The sequence below is a fragment of the Myxine glutinosa genome, chromosome 4, assembly GCF_964187855.1.
Source record: "Myxine glutinosa chromosome 4, kmMyxGlut1.1, whole genome shotgun sequence".
Classification (NCBI taxonomy): domain Eukaryota; kingdom Metazoa; phylum Chordata; class Myxini; order Myxiniformes; family Myxinidae; genus Myxine; species Myxine glutinosa.
In genome coordinates, this window is record NC_136264.1 from 111,943,206 (window position 1) to 111,967,274 (window position 24,069).

At 43.5% G+C, this 24,069-nt stretch overlaps 1 protein-coding gene across 1 annotated transcript in view; it reads left to right on the plus strand.

Annotated features, from left to right (window-relative positions):
- CPE (carboxypeptidase E) overlaps positions 1-24,069 on the plus strand; it is a 72,269-nt gene that overhangs the window by 17,662 nt on the left and 30,538 nt on the right. The window contains exons 2-7 of the mRNA XM_068113120.2: positions 4,039-4,235; positions 6,994-7,152; positions 11,544-11,661; positions 11,746-11,922; positions 12,258-12,397; positions 12,512-12,611. Of these exons, the coding sequence (XP_067969221.1) occupies positions 4,039-4,235; positions 6,994-7,152; positions 11,544-11,661; positions 11,746-11,922; positions 12,258-12,397; positions 12,512-12,611 (891 nt within the window). The remainder of the gene's footprint in view (positions 1-4,038; positions 4,236-6,993; positions 7,153-11,543; positions 11,662-11,745; positions 11,923-12,257; positions 12,398-12,511; positions 12,612-24,069) is intronic.

Below are 24,069 nucleotides of genomic sequence, written 5' to 3' on the forward strand. Positions count from 1 at the left end.
GAATAAAGTCAAAGTTGCAGTGGATGTATATGTCACATGGCTGGAGAAGATGCTATGATGAGTTTCTTCTTCTTCAAACAATATCAACTTCTGGCTGCCAGACCATACGACCAATCATGTTGAAATTTTAAACACTTATTCCCCTTGAGAACTGCTGCATTACTTTGAAGTTTCACCTCAATCAATGAAGTGGTTGAAGAGATATAATTTTTAGTTTAAGAACTATTCATGGCTGCCAAACCATGTGACCTATCACTTATTACAGAACACCATGGTATCCTCAAGCCATGGGGAACATATTGGTAACGTTTCCACTCGATCTGTTAAACTATTCTGGAGAAGTGGTTTTATAATCGTTTATTCTTCAAAAAAAAACATCTCCCAAACCATGTGACCAATGTGACTATTGGTCATGGAACTTTTTGTTCATCATGGATATGCTCTCGTGCATGTAAACTTTGGCCTCGATCTGTTCAGTGGTTTCGGAGAAAAAAGGTTTATCGTGGTTTTCAGGAAAAAAATAATATGGCGGCCGAACCATGTGACTGCTGATGTTGTAAACACGTTTTTCTCAACCGATTTTTTTCCTTAGGTCATGCTCGAGAAATTTCATATTCATGGGATCATGCATTCTACTTGCCAAATTATGAAGTCATAATAGAATCAATTTTTTCCATTTAGCTGTTTCGAAGATATAGAAGTGCAAACTTTGAAGGTTTTAAGCCTGGTGTTGGCTTAGCGGCTAGGGTGCCGGCTTGGGATCGTAGGATTCTGAGTTTGAATCCCGGTCGATCGTTGAATTAATGCCGGGGGTTGACCCAGCCTGTCATCCTTCCGAGGTCGGCAAATTGAGTACCAGCATGCTGGAATGAATGTGCCGGTGTCTGCCCCGGCTTAGAATAGGTACACCGTATCCCTGTGTGTCGTAAGAGGTGACGAAAGGGTTGGCGTCAGGAAGGGCATCTGGCCATAAAAAAAAACATTGCCTCAAAAAGGGAGCCATGATGATTGTCATTGGGCCCGCAAGGCTAACCCCCGCTCCAGCAGGGAAAATTGTCTTTAAAAAAAGGGGGAAAACTTTGAATGTTTTCCTCGATGGTGCCCATACCACGTGATGTATGACGTCATAATAAGCATTAAAAAATCCACATGTGGAGTCGCTCATTTGGTGAAGATTTCATGTCGATCGGACCAACTGTCGCAGAGAACATTAATTTTAAAGGATTTGGACCCTGAAAATCAGGGCGGAAGAATAATTATAATTACCTGAACGGAAACAATCGGTTTTCCTCTGCATTGCATGCTGAAGAAACATAATAATAATAATAATAATAATAATAATAATAATAATAATAATAATAATAATAAATAAAAAAAATAGCCCCTCCCCCCCGAGTGGGTTGACAGTCATCTCTTGAGCTTTGATTTGATTTGCGGGAACCTCCCCTGGAAGCACCCTGATCCGAGATTGAAAAATCTAAGACCAACTGTTCCTGTGGACCATCGAGTAGAAGGTCTGTATTGGGTTTCAGAGAAATCATTTGGTAAATAAGGGACCAGTAGGGATCCAACTTTTCAGGGGATCCCCCCTCTTCCGCCCCCCCCCCTCCCCACGCACATCCCCCCCCTGCACACCACCCCCACTCCTCCCCCCCATTCCCCCTCCAGGGAGCACCAATGATCCAAAATTTAAAAAAATTATGCCTGAGTGATTGTGCGGGCCATCTAGTATAAGGGCTGTATCGGGTTTCAGAGCAATCGGTTCGTAAATAAGGGATGAGTAGGGATCCAAAGTTTGGGGATTAACCCCCCCCCCCCTCCCCCCCACCCCCTCCCTAAGAGCCCCCATGATCTGAAATCGAAAAATTGAAGCCAGAGCAATTGTGCAGGATACTGTCTTTTATTAATGTGTCAAGTTTCAGAACAATTCAGCTGGGTGATAAGGGAGGAGTAGCAAAACGTTAATGGACAGACTGGACGGACAGACATCCCGACATCACGACCCATTTTATAAGTTCAACTCTTCGAGAACCGAGATGAAATGACCTAAAAATATGACAAATTGCTTTATATGTGAGAAGAGCTATTGATTACCACGATGAAACAATGCTTTTGGGGTTTATGCAAAGTTGATAACAAGTATCCTGTAGGTCACCATGACCTTTATTCCATTCCTAGAATCGACAAAGAAAATAGGATTTGATGTGAATGCATCGATGGATGTGCCTCCGCCAGCATAACATGTGAACCCTCTGTTATGTTTATCTCAAGTAAAGGCAACGTGAAAAATTCAGGATACTTTGTACTCGAGAGGGATGTAACAACTTTGACGTTATAAACCAAGAGTTGGTGAGAGCTATATGGCAATTGGCCCAGCACAGTCATTGTATGTTTGACCTAACTGATGATAATCACCATCATCATTTCGTGTGCAGCATGTATCTGTTGGCTTGCATCATTGCTGGGAGCATGGCTGTGATGCTGATGCAGTGCCCCCTGCTGGTTAGAGCAGGAATTTGGAATTATGTTCATTGTGCCAGCGAATACTTGTTTACTTTTCGCGAAGGACACCGTGGGATATTTAATGTCCACTGACTAATTCAGACAGACAGGACGCTAGATTAACATCCATCCGAAGGAAGGCACACACATTGATGAATCACCCTGCCTTTGACAGTTTATAGGTGGGTCGATATTAAAACCCAGGATAGACAGCTTAGAGGCGGGTGTGCATACCTCTATGCAATCCTGCTAGCCCAACTGATGATTATAAGTGAATGTTTAGCCCCTACATGACTGGAAAATTTTCATATACATACTATATACCAAAACTTTTGAGATATCTATCTATATACAACACAACACAACAGGCATTTTAAGGCCATTTTTCCCTTCTGGAGCGGGGGTTAGCCTTGCGGGCCCCATGACGATCTTCTCTTGCGGGCCCCATGATATCTATCCAGAAAATACCAGAAAATTTTAAGTGATGCTTCACCATTTAGAGATGCGGCCAAAAACAATATATAGCATATTTCAAAAAGTTGTAGACTGATTATGGCAAAACTCCGTGGATACGTTGGGTAGGTGACAAGAACAAGCCAATTGGATTTTGGTGTGACAAGAATGAATGGTCCGGATGCAGATTAGGGTGGTCCAAAAAACATCGATCTCTCCGATTTTGATGCTCTACTGGATTATTGTTAGAAATGGTCTAAAACATTCACCCACCAAATATTTTCACTCAATTCCATCTAGAAACTCGTACACACTTCAATTGAAATATGGCGTTTTTCACCAAATTTGGCTAAATGAGAACAATCCAATAGCAACCTAGGTGGAAAAAGTACATGCACTATTGTACTAAGCCATTTTGTGGTTCATGACTTTTTGCATGCGCTTGCGCCTGTGAGTGTGAAATCATCATGGTCGAAACATGTTTGACAATGCTTGAAACATGTTTGAAACATGTTCATACATGTCTGACTCATGTTTCGACCATGAGGACTTCACAGGGGTATGTACCATCAATGACATTATTTAGGAAAAAAAATATTTCTAAAGTCTTTGTAAGCCTCTCAACATGGACGATTTTCATTAAAATTGACCAAAATGACAAATTTATATGTTGAGTGTGTATGAGTTTATAGATGACTCAGATGCAAAATATTTTTTGGGTGAATGATTTAGACCATTTCTAACAATAATCCAATAGAGCATCAAAATCCAGATAAAAAAGTGATTTTTTTTGCATTTTTGGACCACCCTAATGCAGATCCGGCCTATCGGTGGGATACAAAACGTAAACTGTTCAACCGCGTGGACGTGTACTCTACTGAGTGCCGTTCTAGTTTCCTGCCTGTTATGTCTGGAAAACAAAGTATGTTCATGGATTTCCAAGTGTATACATACTTCTTCTATGAACGAGTTTATTGTATGATTGAGGTGATTTGCATGATTCCGATCATTAAGATTATGCATGCATAAAGTTGTGTCTTGTATCATGTAATAATAAACAACTGTCTGCCCCCTTCTCTGCAGGTGAACCAGAATTCAAGTACGTGGCAAACATGCATGGAAACGAGGCTGTGGGCAGAGAACTTATGATTACTCTTGCACAGTATCTTTGTATGGAGTACAAAAAAGGAAACCCACGCATTAGGACCCTAATCGACTCAACTCGGATCCACATCATGCCAAGTATGAACCCTGATGGCTTTGAACTCGCAGCCAGCCAGGTACTGACCACAAGGAAAAACGACTTACGGTTCGGATGCTCAGGATGCATTCCCACAAAGTGGAGTGTTATGCAAAAAAGTGTAAATCGAAAACGGTTTTCCCATTGGCATAGAGTTAAAATTGAGGATGCGATCCTGGGCAGTGATTTTTGGCCATCCTAAGCTAACTAAAGTGAATCCTAACAGCATACGAACAACACATTCATACAGAATATAAATCTATGTATGAATAAGTTTATACTAATGACAGTAACTAAATAAGTAAATGGCAAACATAGATAAATGCTTATTTTAATAAATTACTACACATAAATACATACTGTACTCAGTGAAAAAATATCCATGCGTAATACATGTCAATGCCTGAGATGTTTCGGTGATGATTTGTGAGATTACTGAGACAATGAGGCAGAGATTTCTGCCTCTTCATCTGATATCTGGCTGCTTTTATCCATGGCTGGCAAGGTTCCTTTCTTGTTGAAGGGGTTGATTGGGTTTCTTGATGTTTGAAGAAGGAAAGAAGAATGGTCTGGCCAGCTTACTTCTTCTTTTCTGGTATACTGTAGCTCCTTACAGCAATTCCACTCATTGTGTACAGTTTTGGGGGAAGTTTGGCAAGATATATTCTCAATGAAAGTCAGAATAACATCTTGATAACATAACCACATGCATGACTTGATAACATGACTTGATAACAGACCACATGCGACTGAAACCGAACCCGAACCGCGAACCGGTAAATTTTAGAGGGACTGAACCTGGAACTGGATCCGCGAAAAGAAAAAAAACATACAAATTTAATTCAACATCAGCACAAAGCAGTGAGACATCGCCCAGACACAGAGTGAGACAGATACAGAGTGAGACAGATACAGAGTGAGACAGATACAGAGTGAGACAGATACAGAGTGAGACAGATACAGAGTGAGACAGATACAGAGTGAGACAGAGACAGAGTGAGAGAGAGACAGACAGACAGAGACAGTGAGAGAGAGACAGACACAGAGAAACAGAATGAGAAAAAAAAACAATCTTGGACTGGAGCGTAGGATTTTGGATCAGGATCATGTAGGAAATGCCATCGAAAAACAAAAACCAAGACGTGACAACAAGGCCCACTAAAAACAGTCATTGCACCTTCATACCCGTAACTGTATGTGACATAGACATCAACATGTGCTGATTATGTTGTCTGGTCCTTAAGTCACAAAATCAAAAGTTTTTCCATCTCGGTAATTACTCCACTCGTTTTCTTGGAAATTACCTTTGACTTTATCGGCACAACTCCCTTCACAAGTTTGATAACTCTCGCCTTGTGCTCGAGTATTGTCCCAATCGTAGATCGGTTAAGTAAAAGGATAGCAAACGTCCGATTTGAGAAGGAGCTTCCCCTCTGTCGGACCGTTTTATATTGTCTAATTGCATTTCCAACATAAGGGTCTTGTGTTTTTTTTTATGAAGCACGAGCATCACTTGCTCGTATTAATGGTGTCTTACACTTCTCTGATATTCTGTGGGTCACAAAAACATGAACAGAAAGGTTATGGCGCACTTTATTTCTGAGGAGAAGTAAAAAAAAATTTGACACGAAAATGATGATGCGTTCACCGAAAAGTGGTGTAAATTCTTTAAAAGCGTTAATGTGAAAAAAAACGTTGGTCGAATGAGTGTATAGAGAGGGACTCCCTATATAACTAACCATATTTGCAACTATCTGTTTAAAAAATATTTTTCCCTGTTTTTCATCCTTGGTTTTTGTTCATGCACAATTCATCCTTGCTTTTTATTTTTTATTTTATTTTTTTTGTCTTTATGCTTGAACACTGAAATGTATCTTTTTCATGTGTCAAGATTTGCAACTGATGTTACTGAGGATGGTTGCATTTAAATGTAGTGCTTGAATGATAAAAAGATAAATCAAACAGGAAAGAAGAACGTGATTAAAATTAAAGGGGAACCCAAACGCTCAGACCACCTCTGCTAATCTACCATCAATACTCTACAAACTTGATTTGTTGTGCCTTTTTCCGATTTGAGATGTATCAAATACATAATTTTGCGATTAAAAGTCAATCTTCATCTTCTTCACATCTCGGCGTGACGTCACACTCAGAAGTCGACAGCCGTTTTCGTATTGTCTACGGTTTACATCACGGTCTGATTTAAGTCTAACGGGGAATAATTTTCGATTTTCCACAAATATGCCTTGCATAGTCGATGCGTCCTTGGAGGTTGTAATAATACAAATCGAGATGGTTACATGATACACCAATGGCCGAGAGACACCAAGTTTGCCAGAAATTGGACACGGTTTGTCCGAATTACATGAGTGTGGATCAGACCTACAAAATGTTTACTTTTGTGCTGGGAACATTTTACACTTGGTTGATGACTCCAGATTGTGCTACACAGTTTCCCATCCTTGTACGATTGCCTACAGTAGAATCAGTCTGCTGGTCTTTACCACATGGAACATCTCCTACCCAAACAATTCTCATGTTTTCACAATATCCTCAAAAAGGATCACATGACAATTAATGTGTAGCTGTGGCTTAATTAAGATTTATATTAGGGGTGCCTAAGGTTTTTGTTGTTGTTTATATTTTTGTATTTTCAAATGGGTACTCGCCATCTTTTCTGAATAAGGCTTAGATTTTTTTTTTTCTGAGTAGCCTTTGGCAATCTTTTGTTCTTGTGATATCGGTGGTATACAATTACACATTGAGATTGATCTTGCTTTTTTTTGTTTTCTGGCCAGGACTGGCCAGAGCGTGATTGGCTGTTGGGTCGAAATAATGCACAAGGGATCGACCTGAACAGGAACTTTCCAGATCTGGACAGGATCATGTATGATGGGCACAATGGTAACAACCACCTGGCAGCCAATCTCTATGAACAGATAGACAACAACCCAAAGGTATGACAAAATATTTTGAATGCTTTGTTTTGAGTGGTATAATTTGTTGGTTTCAACTTGAAGGAATGGTGTTCTTGATATCAAATGAAAATCTTGATGATTATATGGTTACATTTATTTTACGAAAGACTCATGTCAAGGTCTTACTTCAATGAAAGGAAGGTACTAAATGTCAAAGAAGTGTTGATTTTAAATATATATTTCATCATGGATTTTATATTTATATCGTGGCATTTTTCCATGGCCGCTTCTAATAACAAAAGTAACTAGAAAACATCTGAAAATGCAAAGCCCATCCGCGTCCGTTTGTATTTAGATGTATTCTTCTGTATGCTCAAAATAACGAAAACCGTAAAGCAAAAATACAAAATCAAAATTTTGGTGATTTTATTTTATGGGATACAAATTGGTGATTTTATGCAGCCTTGACCTTTGAGCTTAAGATATTTTTTTTAAATCAGCTTCTAGCTTTTGATTGTAGAACCAATTCAGTGACCCAATATGCAAATTCTTAAAATTTCAGGTCAATCGGGTGAAAATTGATGATTTTATGCGACGCTGACCATTGACCTTTTGACCAAATTCAAAATTAATTAGGTGTGTGAAGATTAATTTTTGAGGTGTGTGAAGCGCACCTCGGGTCCAATCCCACTCCCGGACACCAATGTGTTACGGTGTCCGGAGGTTCGAAATGCCGCTCCTGAACACCAATAATGTTGCGGTTTCCGGAGTTTGGGTCTACTACGAGGGGGTTAGCCTCCGTTTCCTCCCGAATTTGCCGGGCCTGAGGCTGCCGTGCACGAATAACGTCATACTTCAGCAGGTTGCGAGCCAGAAACTACGAACGCCATTTGGTGTGTCGCGCGGTAGCAGGGTCAAATAAATAACCCCACTTACCTGCACCACATGACTGTTTCAATCGGGAAAGTACCTGCCCTCCGGCAGTGTACCACTTTATTTTGTTCCTGGATGGAAATTTAGACGGCTGAGCAACTTGGTACCCGCCGGGCTAATGTTAATTTTGTTATGTGTGATCGTTACTCTGGGTGTGAGCAATGGTGAACCAGTGGAAGAAAAGACATTCACGGACAGAGGGAAAGGAAACGTTTAACGATTCGATTTATTTACAAGTATTTACAGTGCAACTTGTCAATAGGAAAGAAAAAAGGCCAAGAGGCAGAAACCTAGCTTAATTTATGCCTTATGACGATTACTACGAATAAATACAGCAAGGGCGCCCATCACACATTCACGGGGGAGAGTGGGAACGAACTTTGGGGTCCTGTTAGCAAAATGGTTATGATTTTACCAGATGCTTCTCCTCGCGAAGAGCTTCGTCTTGACCTCACCAACGAGCACCAGGCCGGCAAACGGCAGTCCCCAACACAAGCAGGCAAAGTCAATCCTCAGCACGAACACGAGCAGGCAAAGACGTGCAGGGAGAGTCCAAGTCATGCACACGTGCAGCGAGAAGGAGAGTCTGATGAACCTGTAACCTGAGAGTGATCAACACGTGCAAAACTAACAAAGTCCAAGGCCTCTCTGTCGTGTACACGTGCACCGATAGGGAGTCCGGCAGCCAACAGGGAGCAGACACGTGCAGAGGCCTGAGAGAGAGGTCTGGCTAAGAGAGGCATGCACACATGCGGAGGTGGCAGAGAGAGCCCAGCCAAGAGAGAGAGAGAGACATGTGTGCAAGGCCTTTTTGTCATGCCCTGGCGAGGGTGGGGCTGCTGTTTGAGGGTGTCAGGGCTCCCGATTGGTGCAGTTTGTCACCCTGCCCCCACAAGCCCTCTGGAAGGGACTTTTATCTGGTGCTTGGATGGTGTGCCTTTGAGCCTGTGTGCATTGCCTGGCAAATTGTCTCCTTATGTTACGGTGTCCGGAGGGCCTGTCTTTCCCTTCCCAATGCATGGCGACATACTAACCCATATAAGGGGAAAGGACTAAGATAATGCTCTGCTATGAAAGAACTATTCTCAGCCACCTGTATGGTGGTTGCTATTACTTCTTGGCGGTTTCCCAAAACTGCAACAATATTCTCATAATAAAGCTTTGTTGAAAATTTGATGACAAAACTCAAATGGTAAATTGAAATTTCAGGTCAACTGTATGAAAATTGATGATTTTAGGTGATGCTGACCTTTAACCTTTTGACTTTTTGACAAAATTATAAATTTGTCTTTTCCATATTATCATAGTAAAGCTTTGGTGAAAATTTAATGAGAACTGCTCAAATAATAGTAAAAAGTTATGGCACACACACACACACACACACACACACACACACACACACACACACACACACACACACACACACACACACACACACACACGTAGGGGCCACTTGTACCGGACTGGACCACCAACACCTTCAGACTGTTACAGATAAATTTATTGAAGTACGTGCACGGGGTTAGAGAAAGCAATTACGCAAGCCGTTATTACGTACGTAAACCCTCGCAGATCTCTCCGGAGAGCAATAAACAAGTGTGCCGTATTGATAGCAATTCAAAGAGCGGCCCACGAGCCGAAAGAACAGCCTAAAACAAGAAGATATGGAGTGGTTCAGGAGCGGCCAACCGCTCCTCCCTGCCACGCAAGCGGAAAACAAGCCACGAGACATTAAAAGGAGTCGAGCACACAAGATTACAGTTTGCCCAACAGATTATCTCAACAGCTGCCATGAATTCCAAGAACAAGGCACTGCCTCAATCCCTCTTTCTACCTGGCAACAGTAGTTCTCTAACTCACAAAGGAATACATGTTTAAAAGAAATACATTGAAAACACACACACACACACACACACACACACACACACACACACACACACACACACACACACACACACACACACACACACACACACATACACACACACACACACGATTGCAAAACCCCGTCTCCTGTTGTGCAGAGGATGGGCTCATAACACTAATGATAAAAGCATAATAATGTTATTGAAAAACATCATTAATAATATCCCCTCGCCCCAAGGGGTTTTTCCTCCTTGGTAAAACGCCGCATTAACGTGAACAAATAGCTTATTGTGGGGCAAGCCTACCAGAAGTTTTTTTTTTTTTTTTTTTTTTTTTTTTAAATAATAAACCACAAACCTTTTTAAACAGATGCTACCCGATAGAAATATTACACTACACTATATGATGCTACAAGATAGATAGATAGAAGATGCTGTTTAACAATAGACTGAATGAAATCTGGAGGAATCCTGACATCCTTGATATTATATGCTTATTGTGTCCACTACAGACTAACATACCAGAGCCTATATCTACGTTTATCTATATACCCCAGAGAGGATAAAAGATCTGACCCTTCCTGCCACTCCCTTTGGGAGTGGGTGTTCTAGTACCGTATATAACATCTCTATAATATGATTCAATGTCCGTCTGTTTGTGTGTCACGTAACTCCAGCTAAACTGCTTGTCGCACCCAATTCAGAATGCTACCAAATGAATCGTCTGGTTAGAGGTTTGTCCAAGGGCAAAAAAGATTTCCCCAAAACCCCATTTGCTACTTTTTTCCCCACAAAAGTGACGCAATAACATTAGTTTATTTTGATGTTTTGAAAAATTAATTGAAACAATATAATCTCTATTTCGAAGATTTTCAAATGCAGGTCCTTGCATACAATGCAAACAACGTGCTGGGGAAAGTGATATTTCGTCATTACCGAGTTCATTTCCGGCTTTGTGCATTGTGAATGCAGCAATTGATTCACCGTGTCACTGTCAGCAGAGTGGTAGCATTATTAATTGTACCGTTTATGTAATTGCAAATAAGGGAAAGTATTTGCTTATAAGTAAAATGCCCCGAAACACACAAGAAAACTGCTGACAGCAACAAAAGAAAAGAACGTTCGTGATAGTAGAAGAAGCGTAGAAACTGAAGAATGTGTACAAATGAGGCAAGAAACGAATGCAAAGTGTCAGCGATTGACAAGATCTACAGAAACCAAAGACCAAGCAAGGTGAAGGTGGGATATTGAATTTATATTGAAATAGCTCGCTTAACTGGAATAGTAACCAACCGCATATTGTACTCCCTCTGGGGCCTACATTATCCTTGAAAAGTTTGTTCACTATCAATTAAAGCGATTGAAATGATTACCCTTCCTCGGGAACCTTTCCAAAATGCTCGGTCATCATCATTATTTTCAGGCCTTTTACCATATTTTCTTGCCCACATTAGAGTAAAGATGTCTCCCAAATGCCATATTTTGGCAGCTACAACATTTTAACTCGGGCTTGGTTTATGTCAACCCTTTCAACAAAATACAAAGGCTGTTATAGTCTTGTATCAATCTTTATATTGCATTTTCTTGCTTGATATTTACTTTAATATCATTTGTTCTACTAAATCAATACAGATATCTCCAGAGACCAGATCTGTTGTGCACTGGATTGCAAGAGTCCCCTTTGTGCTCTCGGCCAATCTGCATGGTGGAGATCTTGTCGCCAACTATCCCTATGATGAAACACGAACTGGTATGTTTTGGCTAATGTGACCGTCATAACAATGTTAAAAAGGGCTACAACATTGGAATTGACCTTCGTTCTTTTTACTTGCAGGCCAGATCGCCAGCTATTCAGGTAGCCCAGACGATGATATGTTCCGCAGCCTTTCACGGGCCTATGCCTCGGCTCATCGCACCATGGCAAATTCCCATCTGCCTGGATGTGACTATGAACCCTCAAACTTCAAAAATGGGACAACCAATGGTGCAGCTTGGTACAGCGTGGCTGGCGGTATGCTTAGTCGGTACACGTTTTGCAGCAGACTTTCCAACTTGAGAAACTCCTTGTTGCAACATTTTCAACATGCCTTTGGCTTCATCTGATCCTTCTACATCATTCCCACTCATTGTTTTCTTCCCCTTTTCCATCTCTTGTTCGATCTTTCTTAACCAAGACTTGCGGTCCTTGATCTGCTGAAATTGATGGTATAACTGTTGAACATTTCGATCTCTCATCGTGAATTAAAATATTCTGGAGTGAATGCCTGTGAAATGATTCCCAAGCTTCTTGATATGAGATTTATTGTTTGAGTCTAAACTATAAAATATAATTTGTCTTCATCTCAGGCATGCAAGATTTCAACTACCTGAGCTCAAATTGTTTTGAGATCACACTGGAACTTAGCTGTGAGAAGTTTCCTCCAGAATCGAAGCTGCAGAAATTTTGGTCTGATAACAAGGAGGCTCTCATCACCTACATTGAGCAGGTAGACCTCAGTTTTTATTTCAGGCTATCAAAGTTTCCATTTCTCTGAATTTTTAGTTGATGAATGGACAGGCTGTCTGGAAACTGTTTTTTGTGTTTTGTCTTTTTGGTGCAGGTTCATCGTGGGATCAAAGGCTTTGTGTTGCAGAGTAACAGAGTACCCATTACCAATGCCCTCATTTCTGTAAAAGGAATCGATCATGACATAACAACTGGTAATTATACTCCATCCACTGCTTTATTTGTCGTTACATTTTATTTCTCCTTCGAGCTGTGGTCTTAATTTGTGCTTTTTTCTTTTTCTTTCTTTCATTGCTTTCCTGAGAAAGGTTAATATATGGTACCAGGAGTGGGTGAAAGGATTAGGTGTGGATTTTTTTTTGTAGGATAGTGCTGTGTGAAGAGCAAGGTGAAGTGTTTCAGATCTTTTTTTTTTGTGTATTAATGTCTCAATTGGCTGTCATTGGTATTACTATATTATAACTCGTACCAAAAAATACAAACTTATGATTATATGAATAAGAATGAGATTTTAGGATCATTTTATGAGTAGGAACTACAGAAAAAAATGGATGAAAGCAGCAACTAACAATTTTGCTGAAAAATGAGAACTTATTCAAAATTATATATGATTGAGACTACTAATATGTGGCTATAAACAAAAAATTGCTTTACCACCCATATATTTGTCACATCGACGGGGTCATTAATGCAGTCCCACTGTGTCAGAGCAATGTACTTCACGAATGGCTGAGTTAAATTTAACTGCGTCTGAGTGGAGACCACAGTTCTTTCTCCCACATGGGATGTGTAACCCACCAATCTCTTAAAACGAGTTTCTTTACCCAAGTTATGTCTCCCCCAGGGATTTCCAAACGGGCTGAAACTGTTCGTGCCTGTGAGAGGAGGCGGGAATCAGCCTGACAAGTTTCTTAAGAAACAACAGGTTTATTAGCATGAGACAACCCACACAGAGAATCCCAGACGAAAGAGAGACTGAAGCAATAAAATAAATGGACAGACTGTCTGAAAAATAAATAAATACACAAAGTTCTGAGTCCTATGGTGCCATGAGCACTCAATCTCTCGCACACAAAGGGAGAAACCAGGCAAGGCTTGAGAATTTGGAGTGAGCAGGGTCCACTTCAGGCAGTATGGGAGAGATCCAGGGAGGCATAGGTAAATTCACAAAACTTTTCTCCATGCTGCTCTCCAGGCACCATCCCACACACTCCAGTAACCACACTGGTCTCTGACTGACTTGACTCCTACTACAACCTTGAAGCCTTGACTCCACTGACTGACTGACTGCCAGCATCCGTGCACAGCCTTTTGTCCCCTCCCCCCACGGCTTTTGTCCCCTCTGATGCCCTCTGGCATCCTTCACTTGTGGCCTGACACCGGTCAATGAGGTGGCATGTCACCACTGTTGCGGGGATGTCACATGGATGAGGTGTTGTCACCACTGCCATCTGAACCAATGATGTGCCACTGTTTAGGCCACCAATAGGATCGTACCCTCCAGGTCTTTGTGAGAGCCAATGCCATGCCTGTTGAACTCAGGGCCCGGACTGTGAGGAGGAATTATCAGCCTGCACATGAACCGCCGACATCCAAATCAGCTCCTCACATTACCTTGCATGGTACCATGCCTGGTTTACAGAGAAGACATATGAATTACACTTTCCTACCTAATCTCTGTGTCAATTTTACCACTCCTCACGGTATACATAAAACAGGACAATTTCACACTCGCAGGTCCCTGGTTACAGGAAATGTTCGAATCTACGTGAACACATATGTGAACCTATGTGACTTCCTTCCGCTTCCGGTTTCTCGGGCGAGGAAGCGTACTTCGAGCTCTCCACGGCATCAAAGTTTAAATATTTTCCCATTCGTGTCTTTGTCAAATTTCCACTGATTATTTTATTGTGTATGTGTTGATGTGTGTTTCTAGTTCGTTTTGGTTTTGTAATTCGTGCAAACTTGTGTGTAATTAATCGTTTTCTGTGTCGTACCTCGTGCGCCACCTGGTCCCTCTAGGCTTCCCTCCCCCCATTGGTATTTTGTAAATCTAAATTCTTTCCTTCGCTGTATTGCTTGTTTATTTGATTTCCTTTTCTACCCATACCTCCCACGAACATCTTACCCTTTGTCTAACGTTTTAAATACAACTCCCTCCTGTTACGGATTCGTCACTTCCGTCGTTGTGGTTTTCATCCACTGTAAGCATTTTTGGTTCCATGTACTATTATTGTTATCGTTTTAAGTTAAATGGAGATAACTGTTTTCAAAAGGTAAAAATTAGTGTTTCAAAAGAAACCGGAAACCGGATCGGGAGAAACCGGAAGAAGAAGAGGGGGAAGAAAAAAAGGCAGAGCAAGTGAGGTCGGGAAGAAAAGCCGAGCTGCTTTGAGGTCTCGAGGAGACGCTGGCAAACGGGGGTCATGAGCGAACTTTGGGTTTCCTGTGAAAGGCATTCCTGTGACAGTGGTTATCGCTGTGACAGATAAACCTGCGTGTCAGGTTTTGCGGTTGATTCCAAAGAGAATCGTTGAAGAGCAGGTACGCCTCCAGTACGGGCCCGCCCGCCATTTCGCATCGCTCCAGCCTTTTCACATCGCTCCAGCCATTTCACCGCACCCAGCCGTTAGCCTGGTTTGCGAGTGTAACGTGGATTTCGATTGGGAATTTGTGGTTCTCCGTTTGGGAGCCGCTGGACGTTCATACCCAAAGGTGTGATTTCCCAGTCGCCTTTTGGGTGCACCTTTGCGCCTCTTTGGCAGCGTTGACTGTCAGCCGACTTGGATTCTGGTCTCAATTCGACATTTTTCTTGCGATCACCGGAGTGTGTATCGACTTTGGCTTGGTGCCGGGACAGTGACTTTGGGAATGTTATTTTCGCTCACTTGGAGCACAGTGAGTTATGGAATAAGAAACTGATGGTACCATCATCGGAATTATATGGTATTTTTGTGGTGCAATTGAAACATATTGTACTTGTGCTGTTATACTTGTGTGACCTTAATACAATACTTGTTTTTGGTAACAATTGGTTGGTGTGGTTTCACCATTGGTCATTGACACACATTATAACGCATCTTTCTGCCGTGACTCCTTTCGGGGCTCGGAGGTACACCGTGACCGGGGTTTTGGGAGGAGCGCGTAACAAAAATTGGGGGCTCGTCCGGGATTGAATTCCCTAACATTCCTCAAATTCCCAAATTTGGAATTTTCTAACATTCCCAATTTTTTCTAGAAATTTGAAAAATTTTGTGTGAAGGTTAACAGGTGCTAACTAATAGTCACCATGGTGTTTGACGCAGAAAAGTTTGCGACGTCCCTTAACGAGGCACAGTTCCAGGTGGTAAAAAGATCGGAACTCATGATTTTGGCCAAATATTGTAACTTGGAGGTCCGAGTTAGTATGAAGAAAGCAGAGATTCAGACGTTGGTGGTAGAATCTCTGGTGGGACAAGGAACATGGGAAGAGGTAGCCTTGGATTGGTTACCAGAGGAAAAAGGAAATGTGGAGCTCCGGAAAATGGAGATGCAACTGCAGAGCCAGGAAAGGTTAAAAGAGTTGGAATGGAAAGCTGAGGAAAGAGCAGAGGAAAGGAGAGCCAAAAAGGAAAGAGCAGAACGGGAACGAGAACTCGAGGAGAGAAGAGCAGCGGAAAGAGCAGAGGAAAGGAAAGCAGAAAAGGAAAGAGCAGAACAGGAACGAGAACTCAAGGAGAGAAGAGCAGAGGAAAGGAGAGCTGAAGAGGAAAGGATAGCAGAGGAAAGGAGAGCCGAAAGGGAGTTAAAGGAACGGGACATGGATTATCAGAGGGAACTTAAACTCAAGGAGCTGGAATTACTGGGAGAACGGAGAGAAGTAGTATCCATGCCGGCTAGTTCGACAACTAGTCAGAACTCTTGGGATGTTGGTAGGCATGTGAGGCTGGTTCCACCCTTCAATGAAAAGGAGGTAGCCAAGTTTTTTTTACACTTTGAGAAGGTGGCTCAAATGTTAAAATGGCCTGTGGGGTCCTGGACTATGTTAGTGCAAAGTGTTCTGGTGGGTAAAGCTCAAGATATCTATTCGGCTTTACCGATTGACCAATGTGCAGATTATGAGATAGTGAAGAAAACCATTCTCAAAGCCTATGAATTGGTCCCTGAAGCTTAGAGACAAAAATTCAGGAATGCCAGGAAGAGGGAGAGTGAGACCTATGTGGAGTTTTCCAGAATGAAGGAAACTATGTTTGATAGGTGGTGTGACTCGAAGGAGATTGGGAAAGACTTTAACCTTTTACGACAATTGATATTGGTGGAGGAATTCAAACAGTGTGTCCATGTGGACAATAAAGTACATCTGGATGAAAAAAAGGTGCCGGAGTTGTATGAGGCAGCAACAGTGGCAGATGACTATGCCTTGACACACAGGATGGGGTTCCACAAACCTAACTTCCCGCCTAGAGTTAGCCAGGGGAGTTATCGTAAATCAGGATCGGAGAACAAATTTTGATGGAGGCGGCCGAGAGAGGACTATGGGGACAAATCTGATTCCGTGACTTTTAGGGATCAGAAGACTGCAGTTCCAAGGCATACCTATCTTCCTGGGGGCCCGAGGTAGACCACGAGTTTTTCCTAAGGGCCGACTTGCGCTTTTTGCAAGAAACCTGGGCATTTGATGTCCCAATGTTACGCCCTGAAAAGGAAAAATCAGGGGCGGAGTCAGACTAGTGCAACTCCGAATGCGTTGGCCAATGCGAGAAATCGTCCTTGGAGGACAGTGCCTTGTGAAGGTTCCCGTGCCAAAGTTACGCCATCATAGAACGATGTTGTCCAAGAGGGTTACAAACCTTTTATTTCCGAGGGGTTTGTGTCACTGGATGGGGACTTAACTAACCAGGGACCAGTTAGGGTATTGAAGGACACAGGAGCACATCAATCTTTGATGCTTGAGGGCATTTTGCCATTGTCGGATAAGCCGGCAACGGGGGTTAGTGTTCTTTTACAGGGGGTTGGTGGCTATGTTAAAGCTCCTCTTCATGTCATCCATTTAAAGTCTGATTTGGTGTCAGGACCGGTCATTGTGGGGTTACAAGCCACTCTTCCTGTAGAGGGAATCTCTTTTATTTTCGGGAATGATTTGGCCGGGGGTCGAGTTTCTGTTAATCCGATGTTGGTTGAAAAGCCCAGTATGGAAAATATCACAGCACAGTTAGAGCAGGAGATTCCTGGTATCTGTCCATCCTGTGCAGTGACTCGTGCTATGGGTAGGAAGTGCTCTGAAGAGAAGAAGGAAGGTGATGTGGATTTGGGTTCCATCGAGATATTGGAGGAAAAGTCTGGAAGAGATAATAGGAAAGGGAGTGACATCAAGGAACCTAAGGAAAAGGTGGCATCTGGACCAAAAGAGGAAATGGAGTGTCCGTCGGAGACATCTGGGAACGAGGCTGAACAAACGGTGCTGGTCCAAAAGAGACTTGTTGAAGAACAACACAGAGATTCGGAGCTCCGGAGTTTGATTGATAAAGCCATTACCGAGGAAGAGGCTATGAAGATACCTGTTGGTTACTTCATGAAAGGGGAAATACTCATGAGGAAATGGAGACCACCGGAGGTGCCAGCAAATGATGAGTGGAAAGTTCATTACCAAATTGTGGTGCCACCGCCGTACCGGAAGGAGATATTGAGTTTGGCGCATGAGACACCTTTGGCCGGGCACCTTGGAGTGAACAAGACATGTGACAGAATATTGGTACATTTTTTCTGGCCAGGATTGCGACGTGGTGTGGCGTAGTTCTGTAAATCTTGCCATTCTTGCCAGCTGGTGGGAAAACCTAATCAGAAAGTCCCATCTGCACTTTTAAAACCAATTCCAGCTTTTGAAGAACCATTCAGCCGAGTCATTATTGACTGTGTCGGCCCTTCACCTAAAACTAAGGCTGGACATCAGTATTTGTTGACCATCATGTGCGCTTCCACGAGGTTCCCAGAAGCAGTGCCTCTTAGAAAAATGACTGCGGCAGTTATTGCGAAGGCCTTGATTAAATTTTTCACTTTGGTTGGCCTACCTAAGGTCATCCAGTCTGATCAGGGTTCCAATTTCATGTCAACGCTTTTTCAGCAAGTGGTACACCTGTTGGGAGTGGAGCAACTAAGATCAAGTACCTACCATCCCGAGAGCCAAGGGGCCTTGGAAAGGTTTCACCAGACATTGAAGAATATGATCAGAACGTATTGTTTTGAATGTGACAAGGATTGGGATGAGGGAATACCCTTATTGTTGTTTGCTACGAGGGAATCTGTTCAGGAGTCATTGGGGTTCAGTCCTTTTGAACTTGTGTTTGGACACGCAGTGCGAGAACCATTGAAACTGGTGAAAGAACAGTGGCGACAGGAGGAGTCGCAGTCGACAGTGGTAGAGTATGTGTCAATGGTTAGGTACAGATTGGCAAAGGCTTGTGAAGTTGCGAGAGAAAACTTGAAAGTGACACAGGATAAAATGAAAGTGAGGCATGACAAGAAATCTCAGATAAGAAATTTCAGTCCTGAGGACCGAGTGTTAGTGTTGCTTCCTGTTCCAGGTCAGCCACTACAGGCTAGGTATTTAGGTCCCTATGCAATCAAAAGGAGGGTTAATGAAACAGATTACGTGGTGACCACTCCCGACCGACGGAAAAAGCGGCAGCTGTGTCATGTCACCCGACTGAAGAAATATTATGAGAGGAGGCCTGTGGAAAAAATGGTTCCTGTCTCACCTGTCGTGCCTGTAGTCGGGGTGCAAGAGAATCCAGAGTTAAAACTCTTCACTGATCACAACCCCTTAACCTTCATTCAAAAAATGAAAAATAAAAATCAGAGGTTGATGAGATGGAGTTTGGCTTTGCAGGAGTTCAACTTGGAAATTGAGCATGTAAAGGGCAGGGACAATGTCGTTGCTGATGCTTTATCCAGAGTAAACCAACTTTGAAAATTCCTGTAGGTTGTTTGGAAGTTTTGTTGCTTTCTTCTGGGGAATATTAATTATTGTTGCTCACGCGAGTTGATCATTTGGGTGAGTTTTACTTTTGTTTGTTAAAAAGGGTTTTTGCATGAAAATAAGGTTTTCACTATGTTCCAACTTTCTTTCTTGAGGGTGGGGAGTGTTATGGATTCGTCACTTCCGTCGTTGTGGTTTTCATCCACTGTAAGCATTTTTGGTTCGACGTACTATTATTGTTATCGTTTAAGTGAAATGGAGATAACTGTTTTCAAAAGGTAAAAATTCGTGTTTTAAAAGAAACCGGAAACCGGATCGGGAGAAACCGGAAGAAAAAGAGGGGGAAGAAAAAAAGGCGGAGCAAGTGAGGTCGGGAAGAAAAGCCGAACTGCTTTGACGTCTCGAGGAGACGCTGGTGAACGGGGGTCACAAGCGAACTTTGGGTTTCCTGGGAAAGGGATTCCTGTGACAGAGTGGTTATCGCTGTGACAGATAAACCTGCATGTCAGGTTTTGCGGTTGATTCCGAAGAGAATCGTTGGAGAGCAGGTACACCCAGTACGGGCCCGCCCACCATTTCGCCTCGCTCCCGCCATTTCGCATCGCTCCAGCCTTTTCACCTCGCTCCAGCCATTTCAACGCGCCCAGCCGTTAGCCTGGTTTGCGAGTGTAACTTGCATTTCGATTGGGAATTTGTTGTTCTCCGTTTGGGAGCCGCTGAACGTTCATACACAAAGGTGTGATTTCCCAGTCGCCTTTTGGGTGCACCTTTGCGCCTCTTTGGCAGCGTTGACTGTCAGCCGACTTGGATTCTGGTCTCGATTCGACATTTTCCTTGCGATCACCGGAGCGTGGATCGACTTTGGCTTGGTGCCGGGACAGTGACTTTGGGAATGTTCTTTTCGCTCACTTGGAGCACAGTGAGTTGTGGAATAAGAAACTGATGGTACCATCATAGGAATTATATGGTATTTTTGTGGTGCAATTGAAACATATTGTACTTGTGCTGTTATACTTGTGTGACCTTAATACAATACTTGTTTTTGGTAACAATTGGTTGGTGTGATTTCACCATTGGTCATTGACACACATTATAACACATCTTTCTGCCGTGACTCCTTTCGGGGCTCGGAGGTACACCTTGACCGGGGTTTGGGGAGGAGCACGTAACACTCCTCACCCCTCCACTTTCTAAACTCCCTCCTCCCACCTCCACTCCTAAACTCCCCCTCACGCCTCCCCTTCTAATCTCCCCCCTCAACCCTCCCCTCCTAAACTCCCCCTCACACCTCCCCTCCAAAACACCCCCCTTACCCCTCCCCTCCTAAACTCGCCCATCACCCCTCCCCTCCAAAACTCCATCTCACCCCTCCCTTTCAATTCTCCCTTCCCGCCCCTCCCCTCCTAAACTCCTCCTCGCCCCTCCCCTCCTAAACTCCTCCTCGCCCCTCCCCTCTTAAACTCCCCCTCACCCCTCCCCTCCTAAACTCCTCCTCACCCCTCCACTCCTAAACGCCTCCTCGCCCCTCCCCTCCTAAACTCCCCCCTCGCCCCTCCCCTCCAAATCTCCTCCGTTGTCCCTCCCCTTCAAATCTACCCCATACCTCCTCCCTTTCAAAACTTCCTCCTCACCCCTCCCCTTCAAAACTTCTCCCCCCCCCCCCCCACCCCTCCCCTTCAAATCTCCTTCCCCACCAACTTTCTCAAATTCTACCCCCCCACCCCCTCCTCCTCAAAGCTGCCTCCTCCCAACTTCATCTCCCTTCTATCTCATACCTCCACCTCTTCCAACCTTCTACTTTGCTCTGCCCCACCCCCCACTCAAACAACCCCTCGCTGTGCCTCATCCCATCACCATCAAACCTTTTGCCCTCCTCATCCTTCCCTTTATCCTATCTCTGACACACTATCAACAGCTCTCCCTACCTGCCCCTCTTACCCTTCATCTTACCCAACCCCTCCCCGCCTCTGCCCTGCACCCGATGCTCCCCCTCCCCCTCCCTCTTCCTTAATGGTATGGACCTCAAACATGTGGGGCCTTCGCTCAAACCTGATTGATCTCTCCATACAGGTTGCTTTTGACAAACCACACTTAATCTGCTTAACAGAAACTTTCCTCCTTCAAGATGTCTCTGATTCCTTAATATCTCTTCTTGGTTACTCCCTCCTCCGGTATGATAGACTTGAGACTTGAGCCTTGTCCTGGTGGTGGGGTTGCTATCTTTATAAAAAAAAACTCTTTTCCTCACTCTCCTTGTACTGCCCTCTCTCCATCCCACCCCAGGAGTACCTCTGGCAACGGCTTCCTCTCCGCTCCCACCTTTTGTTCATATGTGTTCTGTACCGTCCTCCAAACATTGATGACTCCATTTACATTTTGCTGTCTGACAACATTGACCAACTTCTATTCACTCATCCCAACTCTCTCTTTCTCACATGTGGCGACTTCAACTGTCATTATGCCAGCGGGCTGGGTGTGGGTACCTCTCTCACCAGCCATGGCATCTCATCAAAGGACATCTGTGACTCATTGGGACTGACACAATCTGTCATTTTTCCGACCCAGATCTCAGTCAACGGAGCATCTTCTTTTCTAGACTTGGTAATGACAAACTTCCCTGCAAATATCTGATGCTCTTCTTCTGCTCCAATCAGTTCTTTTGATCATTTGCTTGTTAAAGTAGATATATCTCTGACCATTCTCAGAGAGCCTCCTCAGCGTCCACGATTCTGGCATTTCACTCAGGCTGACTGGAATGGTCTTCAAGCAGCCATCAATCATCTGGACTGGTCTGCCATCTCCACTGCCTCTGACATCAACTCTTCCTGGGAATTCTTCCAAAGTAAACTGCTCTCTCTCATGCACAGATTTATCCCATCTCGTCTTCAGTTGTCATACCCTTCCTCCCGTTAATGGTACACTGAATCTTGTGGTGAGGCAGTTGCCCTCAAACAACTTGCGTTTGCCTCGTGGAAGGCGAATCCAACTGAAGGCAATCTCAGTTCCTTTCACAAAGCTCGGAACAAGTGTGTGTCTACCCTTAGGAGAGCCCAAAAAAAAAAAACAGCTTTAGAGGCCATTTTTCCCCACAGAGCAGGAGTTGGCCTTTTTCAGGCACCATGGTCCCCTTTTTGAAGCAATTTTTTTTATGGCCTTATGCCCTTCCTGCCACCGACCCTGTTTGTCACCTCTTGCAACACACAGGGAATTACCAGTGAACTGGTACTCAATTTGCCGACTTCGGAAGGATGACAGGCTGAGTCAACCCCCCTGGCGTTAATTCAGCGATCGACCAGGATTTGAACCCAGGATGCTGGGATCCCAAGCCGGCACCCTAACCGTGAAGCCAACACCATGCTAGCCAGGAAACAATATCTCTCTCCTCTCAAGACTGAACTCTCAAACCTGGCTCCCTCCTCCAAATCCTGGTGGCGTCTGGTCAAAACTGGTGTTTGTTCTCCCTCCATTCCCTCCCTTACCTCAAATGGCTACACAGCTGACACTGCACGTGACAAAGCTGAATGCCTCAAGTCTGTGTGTGCCTCAAAATTTTGTGTCCCAAACCCATCTCTCTCTGTACCTATCCAATCGAACCCACCTGCTCCTGGACTCTGTGTCCTCTCCTGGCAAGGTGGAGAAGTTTCTGTCAAACCTCGACACTGATTCTGCAACTGGATCAGATGGCATTAGCCCATGGGTCCTAAAGTTCTGCTATGCCGCTCTTTCACACCCTCTCTCAATTATCTTCACCCTCTCTTTTGCTCAAGGTCATCTGCCATCTGCTTGGAAATCAGCCAACATTACCGCTTTACACAAGAAAGGTGCAAAAACAGATCCTTGCAACGACAGACCAATCAGCCTGCACCCAATAATCAGCAAGGTCATGGAATCGATCATCGCTTATGACATCAAATCCTTCCTCTTCTCCAATGGCTTGATCTCGGATCATCAATTTGGATTCAGACCAGGTAATTCTACTCTGGACATGCTGCTTCTGCTGTCTCAACAATGGATGGAGGTCCTCAATGCCAAACAGGAAATCAGAGCTGTCTCCGCTGACATATCTCGTGTCTTCGATACGGTCTGGCACCCCTCCCTGCTCACCAAACTCTCCTCGTATGGTATCCATGGAAACCTCCACGCATGGCTTGCAGACTTCCTTTCTGGTCGCAGTCAATGTGTGGCCCTGAATGGAATTCTCTCTTCTCCCCTTCCTGTTCAGGCTTGAGTTCCTCAAGGCAGTGTTCTGCCGCTCCATATCCCAACCCTCAGATCGGCAGGCAGCAGCCTCCTCACTCTCTGCAGACCTGGACAAAATCACAGATTGGTCAAACAAGTGGAACATGTTTTTCAATCCTGACAAATCCAACGCTCTCACTTTGTCTCTCCGAAAAGACCGTCTGGACAGCCCTCCTATCTACTTTCTGTACAATCCTCTTGACGAAGTTCTGTCACTCAAGCTTTTGGGTCTCACTCTCTGCCGTGTGTGTGTATATATATATATATATATATATATATATATATATATATATATATATATATATATATATATATATATACCTATATTACTTAATACAATTACTTAATTACTTAATATAATACTTAATACAATTGACCATCGCCATCTCCAAGAATGACAGACAAAATATTTCTTTGTTGATAGCACGAACACCTGACTCCCCTTCTACCTTTACCTT